This window comes from Dromiciops gliroides, chromosome 2 (assembly GCF_019393635.1).
Source record: "Dromiciops gliroides isolate mDroGli1 chromosome 2, mDroGli1.pri, whole genome shotgun sequence".
Lineage (NCBI taxonomy): Eukaryota > Metazoa > Chordata > Mammalia > Microbiotheria > Microbiotheriidae > Dromiciops > Dromiciops gliroides.
This window is the reverse complement of record NC_057862.1, coordinates 511,965,723-511,980,674: the sequence shown is the minus strand read 5'-3', so window position 1 is coordinate 511,980,674 and position 14,952 is coordinate 511,965,723. Positions and strand designations below refer to the sequence as shown.

At 33.4% G+C, this 14,952-nt stretch overlaps 1 protein-coding gene across 1 annotated transcript in view; it reads left to right on the top strand.

The window, feature by feature from the left end:
• The window catches only part of CSMD1 (CUB and Sushi multiple domains 1), a 2,580,735-nt gene that overhangs the window by 2,551,137 nt on the left and 14,646 nt on the right, over positions 1-14,952 (top strand). Inside the window, 5 exon segments of the mRNA XM_043985743.1 lie at positions 1,897-2,076; positions 3,332-3,376; positions 9,082-9,243; positions 12,375-12,487; positions 13,709-13,796. Coding sequence (XP_043841678.1) covers positions 1,897-2,076; positions 3,332-3,376; positions 9,082-9,243; positions 12,375-12,487; positions 13,709-13,796 — 588 coding nt within the window.

Here is a 14,952-nt window from a genome sequence, read left to right as displayed (position 1 = left end):
ACAAAACAAACCACAAACAAAATCTCTGTCTCTAGGAGCTTACAATCTCATACTGAAAATATATGTTTAAAAATACATTAAGTATGATAAAAATACAAAGTGATTAGGAAAACAGATTTTTAAGTGCTCTTAAAATTTAAAGGAGGAGAGTTCACTTTCAACTGAGAGCATTCATGGATATATTAGAGGAAAAATCATAGAATTTGAGAGTTGAAAGAGACCTCTTTATCCATTTTACTCCAACTCAAAAGATTCCACATTTTAATATCCCTAACAAATGGTCATTTTCTGCTTCAAAACCTATAATGGGAATGAAGAGAATGATTTATAGACTAGGGATACAGTTAGTGCATTTCTGAATATAGGAGAAGGAAAACTGAGGTCAAGAAATTGGGACATAGAGTGAATGAAATTAAGGAGGTAGTTGAAATATATCTATGAAGGAGCAAGATTGGTTGGGTAGGGGGTGGGGAAGGAGGAGGGCATATTTGAGCATGCAGATTTTTATCCTATTGAAACAATAGGGAGCCGCTGAAGATTTCTGAACAAGAGAGTGACAGACTTTTACGTCAAAATGTTTTTTGTTTTTTTTTTTATTTAGTTTTGAACTTTGAAGGCTAAATGAAAGAGGGGAGAGACTGAGAATAGGTATATTAACTTTAAAATCCTAAGATTCTATGCAATAGTCTAGTTAACAAGTAATGAGAGACTAAAAGAGTTGGGGTGGCAATGTAAGTGAATGGCAAAGGACAGATATATACAAGAAATTTTGTGGAGGCAGAATTAATAGTAACCAACTGGAAGTGGACAATGAGGAACAGAGAAGAAGTTAAATAGGAATCCAAAGTTCAAGCCCGTGTTACTGGAAAAATCAATATCATCAGTATATAACCAGAAAGGGAAAGAAGGCATCATAGGTTTAGAGATAGAAAGGACCTTAGGAAACTATTGACTCTAAGCCTTCTCATTATATAGCTGTGGAGACTGAGGCACAGACTTGGCTTGTCATAGATGTAGTAAATGGCAAAGCCAGGTTTCAGACCCCATATTATCCCCCACTACCTAGCTTTCCCATCGGTTTTTCTAGTCTTCTGGTGTGTAGAAGATGACAATAAAGAAGCCTTTAAATTTTCATTTTTAACTTCAATTTTGAAGTTTTATAGTTCTTCCCACAGTAAATACAGGATCCAATTTACCTATTACCACTTCAACACAAAAATGATTAGTATACGTGTACATAAACAATAAATAAATTCAAATGAATTTCTAAAACCAAAATGACATTTAACTATATTAAATGTGAAAAATCCAATTCAATAATTCAATTTTTAAAAATTTTCATCACATTACTGGGTAGATTTCAGAAGTGATACTGTTTGTGGCAACTAGGTGGCACAGTGGATGAAGCACTGGTCTTGGGTTCAAGAGGGCCTGAGTTCAAATCTGGCCTCAGACACTTGACACTTACTAGCTGTGTGACCCTGGGCAAGTCACTTAACTCCCCTCCCCCCCAAAAAAAGAAAAGAAAAAAAGTGATCCTGTTTGTTGCAATTGCCTACATAGTCTCTACAGCGTCAATTGTATCAATCTGGGATGTCACATTCTTTGTTATTAAACACTTATGACATACAACTCACCTTAATTTTCATGGCCCAGTAGTCCATGATTCATGGATTTGGTCTTTACAAAACAAATTCTTGCTAGTTATCAAATGCTTCTCAGGTTTATTTTTAGTGAAAAATGAATTTGCTGTAGATTTGTAGTAAAAAAAAATAATTCCAAGTTCTCTGTGTATCTTTAGGAAAATCTTCTTAATTCTTAAAAGTTCATCATCTTTAATGTGCTATAGTATAACTCCTGCCTTAGTGCTTTCTAATAATCTTAAACTTATTGCAGCTCATGCATGCAGACAACCTGAGACACCAGCCCATGCAGATGTGAGAGCAATAGATCTTCCTACTTTTGGTTATACTTTAGTATATACCTGTCATCCTGGATTTTTTCTTGCGGGTGGATCTGAGCACCGGACATGTAAACCAGATATGAAATGGACAGGGAAATCACCTGTTTGTAAAAGTAAGTCATTAATCATGGAGTAAAAGTAATTTTCTAAGGAAAAAAGTAGGATTCAAAATAGCTTCCACATCTGTGACAAAATCAAACATACCAGGGAATCTATTATACATTAATAATTAAAGAGGGGGGAAATATATATATATTTATATATGCTGATTTAACAAAATAAGAGCATGGGTTAAGTGTATGTATTAATCTAATCATTTGCTCTATTTCAAATAAAGAAGAAAGGATATTTTGTTGAAGAGAGTCATTCTACCAGGTAAATTATAATAATGTATGTTTAGGAAAGCATTTATTTTTCTAAGTTAAAATGGACAAAATTCACCAAGAGCCTGAGCATATGCTTAAAGAAAACTTTGTAAGTATTGATCACTCAAGCTGTTTCAGTGGGAGACATTGAATTTATGTACTCTTGACGTGACTTTTGCTATTTTAAATCACAAAAGCAATTAGTAGGAAAATTATTAATTACCAGGAAAATTTTGTTTTCCCAGAATAGAAAAGAAAAAAAAACAATTCTGGGTCAAACCTCAATGACAACTAAACCTTTGAGTTTTCAACTAAATTTTAAAGTGTATGTATCTGGAATACTGAACCATATAAGTAAATATTTTAGAATTAAATTAAATCTATGGCTTTATGTTGAGATTCCTGGGGCCTGTTACTAATGCCCAAGATAGGAGTTGTCCAAAAGTCTTGTGTTGCTTTTACCTTTATCTTCTAAGAATAAGAAACGGGACACTGAAAAAGCCATGACACATTTTAATAGAAAGTAATAAAAGGCAGGAGATTTTAAATTAAGCTAACCTGAGAGTCCATACTAAATGTTCAAGGACAAAATTTAGTTTCCTTAGTCATTCATGTGTAAATTCATTTTTATGTCTTTTTGTGCCATTTTTTCAAAATAAATTTCATATTCTAAATTTGATTTAGTTTGGGGCACACATTTTTGGTAAAGTGTCTTGTGTAAGCCATCCTCATTACAAGGCTCTCTGTTGTAGCACTCTCACTTAAATAGAAGCACTATCCTTTGGATCAGAGTTTATCTATTTCCTTTAAATTCACTTCTTTTTTTGCCCTGCTCTAAAAAAGTAAAATTCTGGGTTTAAGAAAATAACATGTTTTAGACTTTAATTATTTCATAAATTTATCCAATCTGGAGAAAGGAGACTTGCTTCACCTGAGCATTATTTCAACAATATTCAAAAATACGTATGTTCTTAAAAGTGATAACTTGTCTTTTTACTTGTAGGTAAAGGAGTGAGAGAAGTTAATGAAACAGTTACTAAAACTCCAGGTTTGTATACCAGAACAGTTTTAGCTATAAATAAAATTAAGTGATTTGTTCTCTACTAATACATATATATGTATATACATGATGATATTTTTAACATATAAATTTCTGATTCCATTACTCCACTGAGAGGATTAAATGAACCTCTAATTTACTTTGTGACTTTTATTCTCAGAATGGCAATGTGCTTAATCTACATTTGCCTAAAAACCAAACTTTTGGATATTGTAAAATGTTGTTTCATTCAAGGAGGTCTTAGGCATTTTGTAGACAGAAGTGGAAATAATGCCTCTGTGAGACAAGGTGTTATAATGGAGAGCCTTATAAGGAGGATTGCACATCATTATTACATATATCAAAATTCAAAGACTCATCCTTAAGTCAACTTTACATCATCAAAGTAAACTGGAAAGTTGAACCTATGAAAATGGAGAAGAGACACTGTCAATGGGACTACTTCATATTCCCTAGTGTTTCTTCATTTACTGCTTTAAAATTAAGGTATTAGCCTCGTCAAAAATGTTTATTCAGAACTTGCTTATCCTGACAACAAATTAGAAAGATAGTCTCTGACCTCCAAAGCAAAGCTGTTATTTGTTTGAATCTTCTAGATGTTGGTGGCTTTCTCAAGAGGAGTCTTTTTCATTAATTATGGGATTTCACTGAAAACTAATATTAACACAATTCTTATGAAAAACACACATACATTCAATATAAATTCTACTTTTTGGAAAAATTTCAAATCTTAATGTCACCATTTAAGTGCCTCTAATATTAAATAATAATTAGTACAGCCCTAAATAAGTATTCAGTGGGGTGAGACTCATAGATAATTCTGTTATTCCATTTTATCAGGGTTGATCTACAAAGGCATGAGATGCAGAAGGCATCAGAAAGACTAATTCAGCTTGAAGTATCTTAATGGTCCTTAGAAAGCCAAACATGACAAAATATTTTTTTTTCCCAGCATAATTCCATCTCGCCTATATGGTCTCCCTATAAAATCAATGTTAACCATTCTTGTAGGATAACCCGCAAGAGACAACAATATGAAAACAAATTTAAGATTTAACAGATGATTAAATGATTCTGATCATGAAAGATGGTCATCTTATTAATCTCTTAAAATGTTAATTTTAAGAAAGCTTTCTTCTTATTCCTTTTTACTTACCCCCCAATTTCTTGCTCTTCAAAATTGAGAGAGTTGGACCAGATGGTGCTAAAGTCCTTTCCAGATCTGACATCTGATGAAAGATCCCTTTAAGTTCTTACATCTGATCATTACTTGTTTCTACTATTTTAATGTCTCTACATTGCTGCTAATTAGAAGGTACTATTCTAGCTAGTGACCATCAATAGTCAACATATTCTTGAGTCTGTATATATTGTTCATAGTGTTATCATCTTCTTGGATAATATCTACATTTTTTAGTTCAGAATCTTATATTCAGGACATGCTTAATAAATGTTTCTTGGATTAATAAGCGAATGAATAATTTTTTTAAAACTGATGAGAGCCTAGTGATATTATAAACTATGATTTGGTTGAATCTTTATAACAAGATTGATGGTAAGGTTTTTTTGTTTTGTTTTGTTTTGTCTTATAAGTACTCTACATACACAAAGAACTTCAGGGAAGATAGGTAAATAGTCCATTAGTCTGGAAACTGAGCTGTGAGCAGAAGTACAAACCACTCATTTTAAATTCATTGATGGTCATTAGTTTATATCTATCTATCTATATGGAACATTGGAAACTGATTTGTACATCATGACTTAGGCAAAGGGCACACTAACTGAAAATATCAGTTTATCTTGGCTAATAAATGAATAAGTTAGTTTCTGAGACATTAAAGCAAATAACAGCTTGCTGTTATCAAACTTAACACCCAAGCATTTAGAATATCTCCTTTAATATGGGTCCTTTGAAAATGAATTACTCTATGTATATGTCCCTAAGTAGCAATAGGAAAGCATTAATAATGTGATTATAGTTTAAAAAGGCAAAACCCTGGGGCAGCAAGATGGTACAGTAGATAGAGCACCGGCCCTGGAGTCAGGAGGACCTGAGTTCAAATCCGGCCTCAGACACTTAACACTTACTGGCTGTGTGACCCTGGGCAAGTCACTTAACCTCAATTGCCTCCAAAAAAAAGGCAAAACCCAAGATAGAATCATAAAATCTCAGAATTAGAAGGGAGCTTAGATATATTCTTGTTCAACCTATAGATGAAGAAATATCCCCTCTAAAATATGCCTGATATGGTCATCCCAAGCTTAGCTTGAAGATCTTTGTCTAAAAGGAAATTATTGCCTTGAAATCTAACCTATTCCCCTTTGGGGAAGCTATTACTTTTAGGAAATCATTTCATTATATCATACTGAAATTTTACTTTCTGTAACATCCAAACATAGCCCTTAATTATGCCCTTTGGAAGCAAGTAAAACAATTCTAATTTTTCATCCACATGACAGCCTTTCAAGATATCATGTCATCATAAAGTCTTTTCTTCTCCAGACTGATCATTTCTAATTAATATAGCTGATTTTTATATGTCATGGTTACCAGCCTGCTATCCATATTTAATTTACTCCTCCATATGTGCTACAGTTTATAAGTGTCAATCAACCAATCGATCAATATTTATTATGTAACTATTAGCATTTATTCTTATCCTAATTTGGATTTTTAAAAAATGTTTCAAATAGTAATCTCCAACTGCTGACAGTTGGTAAATGAATATAAAATATGAACTATTACATTTTGCTTCCTAGGACATATGCTAGGGGCTGGGAATTTTTTTTCATATGTTACCAATTAAGTTGCTATGTTAAAATGATGATGCAAATTGAACCTAAAGCTCACTAAAATAGCAAGTTCTTTCAATAAACTACTATAAATAGCCTTGTTTCTGCTTATTTTACCTATATAATTGACATTTTGAACTAATCTGTGGATTTTAATATCTATCAAATTTCACCTTAGTCCCATCCTATTATTCTACACTACTGAGATCTTTCTTGATCCTGAATCTGTCATTTACTTCATTAGCCATTCTTTCCAACTTTGTGCTATCTGGAGAAGCATGCCTAAAGCCAAGTCATTGATACAAAATGTTAAACAGCACAGGCCTAAGAAGAACTCTTTGCTGTACTCTTGGAGACTTCTCTAGGTTGAGTTTGGATTATTAATCCCTACTCTTTCAATCTTATCATTCAATTACTTCCAAGTCTACCGAATTATACTATTATCTGTGGATAGCATGGTATAATGAATAGAGATGTCCTTAAAGGTAGTAATACCCAGGTCAAAGTACTATCTCTGAAAAATACTGGCTTTTTGACCCTAGGCAAGTTTCTTAATGTCTCTCAGTTTTAGACAATTCTCTAAGAATATGAATTGCAGAGAAATATTACCCTGTATTATTGGAGAGTACTTCCTTACCTAGTACTTCCCTATACCAATGAAATCACAAGTCTAAATCCTATCTCCCATGAGCTAGCATTTATTTCTTCATCTATTTATTTCTTCATCTTGCCCAGAAAAATGCCATAATAGGCTGTTAATTGCCTTTCTAAAATCCAATTATAATATATTGGTGGCATTGCCTCACTCTGATAACCCAATAACAAAATGAAATCATGTTAGTTTGAAATAATTTGTTTGTAATGATCCAATCCTGACCCTTAGTGATTACTATTTCCCTTTCTAAGTGCTTGCACACCTTCCCTTTAATAACATGTTTTAGAATTTTTTAGGAATCTAAGTCAAGTACAACAGGCTATAATTGGAGATATCTGCCAGCTTTACCTTCTTGAAATTAAGGATTACACTTGTGTCTTTTGGCACATTTCTTATTCTCTATAACTTTTAGTAAATGAAAGTGGTATTCATAGCCAAGAGTCCTTTTAATACATTGTAATATACATAATTATCTCAGAACTTGTCACTTGAACTCAGTAAAGGCAGCAGCTATTTCTATTATCTGGGGTTTCTTTTACCTCATCTATTTTGGTTCTATCCTTCTCATTCTAAAGATCTTCTTGGTAGAAAAAAAAAAGAAATTTAATTAGTGTAGCATAATTTTGCCTTCTCATGGTCCCATGTTCTCAAGAAACAGCCCTACCTCTTATTGAATTTTATCTTTGCCTCCATCATACCTTTTATATATATATATATATATATATATATATATATATATATATATATATATATATTTAGTGAGGCAATCGGGGTTAAGTGACTTGCCCAGTGTCACACAGCTAGTAAGTGTTAAGTGTCTGAGGCCGGATTTGAACTCAGGTACTCCTGACTCCAGGGCCGGTGCTCTATCCACTGCGTCATCTAGCTGCCCCTAAAATATATTTTTAAAATCTTGATTATTCCTCACTAACCTTAGCCTATTCTGACAGTTAACCCTCTTGATGTTGTATTCCAATCTCATTCCCCTCAGAATTCCTTTTTCAACAGTCCTGATAGATGATGAGTAAAAGCTACTTTTTTAAAGTCCTAAGATATATCAAACCATAAATTCATGGTAAAATTATAATAAACATCCATTATAGGTTTCATAAATCAGTTTTCTGTATAATTTAGGCAGGTAAAAACCAATTTGAGTTTTAACACTAGTTAAAATTTTGGAAACACTGAGATTCCCTCTATGGTATGCAAATGTGTTGAATGTAAAGTCAGCAGCCAACAACATTTAACAGTGAAAATTCACATATATGGCCATTTATATTAAAAAGCATTGTAGGGGCAGCTAGGTGGCACAGTGGAGAAAGAACCTGTCCTGGATTCAGGAGGACTTGAGTTCAAAGCTGGCCTCAGATACTTGACACTTACTAGCTGTGTCAACCTGGGCAAGTCACTTAACCCTCATTGCCCCACAAAAAAAAGCAAAAAATAAAAAAGCATTGTACTTAATGTCAAAGCAGAAATCACTTTTATTTGCTAATGACATAGGTTTTTCTCTGATTCAGTAGCAACTTTTTTTTTCATAATATCTACAATTGTGTAATATGTAGCCTCTTTGATCTATTAATTAAGAATACCTCCTATTTTGTGAAGTTAGAGTACTACTGGCTAAATAGAAATTTTCATACTCACCAAACATTCCATATATGAAAATCTAGTACATTGATTTTAGGCATATATTCAGGAAATTCATTTTAATAAATAATCTCAACCTTTACATTTATTTTATTTTTAGATTTGTTAGCCACTTACTACATGTAAATCAGAAGAAAAAAATTGGTCCATACCAGCCCTTTTGAGGAAATTTTTTAAAGCATGATTTCCCCACTTCGAAAATCTTCTTTATGTCAATATTTGGATTATTATACACTGAAGAAAATCAGATTCAATCACTGCCAATCTAAAAATTAAATCTAAAGAGTTTGTTGCAAGATCATGAAACTTATTTGAAATTATATCCCATTAAGTACATTAACACATGTAATGGTGGGGGAGGGGCAGAGAAATAAGCTAAATTGTTGTTGGTGGTGGTGTCGTTCTTGTCGTAGTCGTCGCTGTCGTCACTTTCGTCATCATCATAATCATCATCTGTCTTTGAACTTTCATGGTGAATGAATGGCATTCTTTGTGGCATCTAGGCTCAGGAGCTCTAATATAGGAAGCGGAGAAATAAATGACTGATATTACTTTGTGATGATATCCTCTTAAATATATTTCCTTACTTTCTCAGTTCCTTCCGATGTATTTTTCATCAACTCAGTGTGGAAAGGCTATTATGAGTATTTAGGGAAAAGACACCCTGCAACTTTAACTGTGGACTGGTTCAATGCAACAAGTAGCAAAGTAAATGCAACGTTTATTGAAGGATCTAATGTGGAGCTAAAACTTTCAGGTGAGTTCTTTGCTAATATCATGAGTATTTTGAGGGCATTCTTTTCTAATGTGTACCAAATGCTTAAATTAGTCCCCTTTTCCTATAAACTCCCTCATATTCCCTCCTCTACTCTTTGTATCCTTCTTCTGTCACCAACCTGCATGTTGATTTTACAAAATTTTCTATTTCCTGTACCTTGTGTTCCTTTTCACAGCTGCCATTCCCTCTGAGATTCTCTGAACCAACCATCCAGTTTCTCATTTATTCATTCATCACTCTTCCCTGTGGTTAAGGCTTCCTTTTCTCCAGAAGAACTTTCACATTGTAGAGTGGGTAGTTTTTCTTTACTAGTTAATGGATCAGTAGTCTTTAGTGAGACCTTGACAATCCAACTCTCATCCTCAAACTAAACTCTTACAAACTAAAAAAAATATAAGATGCAAATTGATGACTCACCATTGAATAAGTAGGTAGTCCAGTTTAACCTTGGGAATCTGACAGAAAATCTGGTTTTATCACACATTTTTCCCAATTACACTAGAACATACAGGAATGTTAAATGTGTTGTTGTACATACCAGTAAAGGTACATGTACATGGTACAGTGGATAAGAGCACTGCCAGGACTAGAGTAAGGAAGACTTATCTTGCTGAGTTCAAATCTGACCTCAGATGCATACTATCTGTGTGCTCCTTGGGAAGTCACTTAACCCTGTTTGCCTCAGTTCCTGACATGTAAAATGAGTTGCAGAAGGAAATGGCAAACCACTGTGGTATCTTTGCTAAAAAAAACCCCAAATGGGGTCACAAAGAGTCAGACGTGACTGAAAATCAACCCAACAATACCAACAATAATACATTTCATTAAATGTAAAATAGATATGTGTTGTTCTAAATAGATCCATTTTCCTGGCTCTGGAGTTTTTAGGAGAGTATAGGGCTATAGACTTGCTCTAACTCAGAAATTACTACAAGTAAGTTTTAATGAGTTAGAAAACAGGGTAATTTTACTTTCTAGTTTCACCCATAGAATTCTAAAAGAAGGGATGATGGTTCAGACCTCAAAATTCATGTGGAATCTAGGAAGGGACCTGCATTTTTTGAAGTATTGACTTTCCAACTAAGGACAAATAATTATTGACCTAATAACCCTGGAAGCTTCAGGGGCTTTATTCTAGAGAGCACTTGATAGTTTAGTATAAAATCCATGCATTTGCTCGTTCTAGAACAAAACAAAGTGATTCTCTTCAAAATACCTTGAATGAGAGTCATCAGGTTCTCAATCCTTGTATTTACAAGTAAAATGTGAAAAAAAATGGGTAAACCTTTATATTAGTTTCATGGACACAATATTTAAATTTTACTTAATTCATTTTTTTTTTTTTTTAGTGAGGCAATTGGGGTTAAGTGACTTGCCCAAGGTCACACAGCTAGTAAGTGTTAAGTGTCTGAGGCCGGATTTGAACTCAGGTACTCCTGATTCCAGGGCCGGTGCTCTATCCACTGCGCCACCTAGCTGCCCCACTTAATTCTTAAATATGAGCAGAATACCTTTTGACTTCAATCTCCTTCTAGACTATGGCAGCACAAATCTGTGTTCTCCCTGCCAAAGGTATTTCTAATGAGAGTTTTAAAAAAATGTTCTTTCAACTGAATTTTAAACAATAGTCTTTGTAAATTTAGTTATAGAAATTAGAAATCACATTTTATCATTAGAACATTAAGAGGATACGCCCTCCTAATAGTTATATGTCTTAAGCAATTATATAATCTTTAATAAAATTCCTACTCCTTTCCTCATTTTTATACAAATTAGGTATTCTTTATTCCATTCTATTCCAAAATTGAATCATGAAAAATGAGTTGGCTCCTAAATTCCCTATTCCTGTTTATGATTGGTATATGTTTCTGTCTATGCATATTAGAATAAGTAATTTAAGAAAACACATTTATATTTTATTTTTCTTTTAAATTATAGGTGAAATATGCTAAGATTTGGAAAAAATATGTTGTAAATTTTTAGACAAGTTTAGACTAGATAAGAGCCTATTTTTTTAAAAGCCTAAAATCCCACTATATAAACATCACTGTGGGGGTCAGGGTGACATATAGTTGACCTACTATTTAGTTTCTATTTTCATGGAGGCCAAAATTCTAGCAGCACCAGAAGAATTAAACCTAGACCAGTGTAGATTGTTCCAAAAGTCTTAGTGCAATGTTAAGTTACTAAATCATATGAATATATGTAATTAAAGCTTAAATCTGCACTAAGACATTTGAAGCACCATCTATAATATCCAGGATGAAATCATTAGAAGTACATAACAGGGGGCAACTAGGTGGTGCAGTGGATAGAGCACCAGCCCTGGAATCAGGAGGACCTGAGTTCAAATCTGGCCTCAGACACTTAACACTTACTAGCTGTGTGAGCCTGGGAAAGTCACTTAACCCCAATTTGCCTCACTAAAAGAAAAAGAAGTACATAACAGGAGGCACCTATGTGGCACAGTGAATAAAGCACAGGCCCCTGGATTCAGGCGGACCTAAGTTTAAATCTGGCCTCAGACACTTGATACTTACTAGCTGTTTGACCCTGGGTAAGTCACTTAACCCTCACTGCCCTGCAAAAAAAAACCAAAATTCTGAAGGAAGGAGCTTTTTTCCAATAAAATAATCAGGGAAGGCATCTAGAAGAGACTGCATTTCAATCTATTTTAAAGGATAAATAGTATTTAAACAGGTAAAGTTGAACACTTCTAGAGCAGATAGGATTTTAAATAGAAATTTTTAAAACACTCCTTTTCTTGATACTAAAACATTAATGTCCACAGTTATAACTCCTTCACTCACTGCTTCCAAAAAAAGCCTTAGTATTTTCCTGGAAAATGCCAGTTTCTAGGAGAATACTCCTAAAAAGAAAAACTTTTAAGTTTCACTGAAATCCATGAAGCACAATGGCTATCCTTTCTGTTTTCCCATGATAAGACCAACAAATATTCAATTTTGTCTATTTGAAAGCTTGTCTAAAATTATAATGAACCCCTTGGAAAGTCAATGTTTATAGATCTGAATCTCTCTAAGGAAAGAACTTTTAACCAAATAATTTTGGGGAGAAGTTATTCTTACAGATTCTCCTTCATGTCATTATAGGTGTTTATAAGAAGGAGGAAGCTCATTTACTTCTGAAAGTTTTCCAGATTAAAGGACCAGTGGAAATTTTTGTAAGCAAGTTTGAAAATGACAACTGGGGACTAGATGGTTATGTAAGTATTCTGCATAAGAGTTCTACAAAGCATATTCTTCTTGAAGTGGATAACTTCTTGGTCAAAGCTAACCACTTTCTTTTCAAAGGGGGATTAAAATAACAGTTATACTTCCCTTTATCCATTGATAGAGGTGGAATACTCAGGAGTAGGGAACATCACATATGATGTCAGATTTTTAAAATATTGCTCAGGTTTGCTATTTCTTCTTTAAAAATATTTGTCAATGCAGCTAGGTGGCGCAGCACTGGCCCTGGATTCAGGAGGACCTGAGTTCAAATCTGGACTTAGACACTTGACACTTACTAGCTGTGACCCTGGGCAAGTCACTTAACCTCAATTGCCTCACCCCCCCCCAAAAAAATAAATATATGTGTGTGTGTGTATGTAATAAGGAAGGAAATGATAGAATACGGGGGAAAAGTAGGTGATATAAAACCAAAATATGTCAATAAAATTCATGAAATAAAGAAATAACAATCACATCTTAGAAGTAGCTAAAGATCTTTATATTATGTAGAAATATGTCTGCCTCTGAGAATGACAAGATATCTCTTTGTCCAATAACACTTTAAAGTTCTTGGCAAAAAAGATGAGCTTTGGAGGGGAAATAATGTGACTTTATACATTATAACATGCTAGCATATACTAAAAGCTTTCCTCCAGACTGCATGATCTACAACTGAGGTTCTCACAAAAACTCTTAGGTGAAGAAACAAGTTTGGGAACTTTCAACTTATTTCCTGAAAATGATTAATAGGGCTAATTATTTGCAGCTTAATTTCCAGGCCAGCCCACAAGCTCAGGATATAGATATAACCGCCATGATTATGTATGTATAGTCCATTCTACCTCTGCTAGTAAACTGATTCCCAAATAAAATTTACATGTTTTATGTATTGTTTCCATTAATGCTGTCCACTGTTTCCTGACACTCTGAAGAACTGAGGTTGAACTGTAATTTATCTATAGCTTTATGATTAAAAAAACCTATATGTATTTAAGGAACAATTTTCATGTATCATGTATAATCATTTGTTAGGTATAGTCTATATTAGTTACCATTTTGTACATGCATATAAATACTAAAAAATAATGGCATATAAGTGGATATGCCTCAAAATCTGAAAACTGTGAATAGTGATTATGCTTTCTGAAGACTAATGATTGCTATTATTCATTTTTTTCACACTTCATCTTCTTCTTCTTCATGTATGTTAGGTATCATCAGGGCTTGAAAGAGGGGGATTTACCTTCCAAGGTGATATACATGGTAAAGACTTTGGAAAATTCAAGCTAGAAAGACAAGGTAAGATTGTGTTTCTAAAACTAGTTTCATGAAGCATTTTTTTCACTCTTTAGCTGAATGATACATATATAATATGCCCACAACCCAAATGAAGAATGTACATTTTCATTAAGAGTGAAGACATAGATTCAATGAAGGCATATATTTCTTGTTAATTACTATATATATATATATATATATATATATATAAAATATATACATAAATATGACATACAGTGCAGATTAATGCAAGACTACCATCATATTTGTCAAATACTACATGCTGAGTCCTGTGCTCAGTGCTGAAGGAAAAACAAAAATTTACATAAGGAACAATGCCTACCTTCATGAATATTACAGAATGATTGAGAGATAAATAATCCCAGATATTTTATAATAATGCTCTTTCTTACATATCATACTAGAGTGGTAAAAAGCAAAGTAAAAACTAAATCCTAAATCCATTACCAAGAATGGAAACAAACAAAAGAAAAAAACTTGGAAGAGGTGACATTGAGATAGATTTTAAAAAGTTATATCAGAGTATAAAAGACAAATTATGAAAGGGGTCATATGTGAGTATAGTCAAATAGTCAGGAAGTCAAAGAGGCAAAGCGGATAAATTGTGTTATAGCTTAACTGTATTACAGTTATAGCATAGAATACACAGAGGGAAGTAATATAAAATGTGTGGAAGAGCAGGGTTACAATGGATTGTAGAAAGCCTGAAATGTCAGGCCAAATTTTATTTAGTGAGGAACTGGGAACCACTAAATTTTGGGGTGGTTTTGTTTGTTTTGTTGGTAATAGATTGACATGATCAGATGGCTAGATGAGAAAGCTTAAAATAACCACATTATTAGGGATGGAGTACAGTAAGGAAAGACTACACTGAGATGAGTTATTTGGAAACTACTGAAGCACATTAAGGAAGTGATGATGAAGGCCTAGAATGAGTGTGGTGAAAATACAGAGAAGGAAACAGGAGTGGAAAATGTCCTATAAATAGAATCTATAAGACCTGGTAAGTAATTGGTATAAGAAGAGAAGGAAAGGAATCAAATAGAATAAAATTTGAAATATTAGTGAATAATATCACAAGAGAAACAATGAAGGGAGAAGCATTAGCATGAAAGATAAGAAGTCCAAGGTGTTAGCAAAACATCAAGATAGAGAT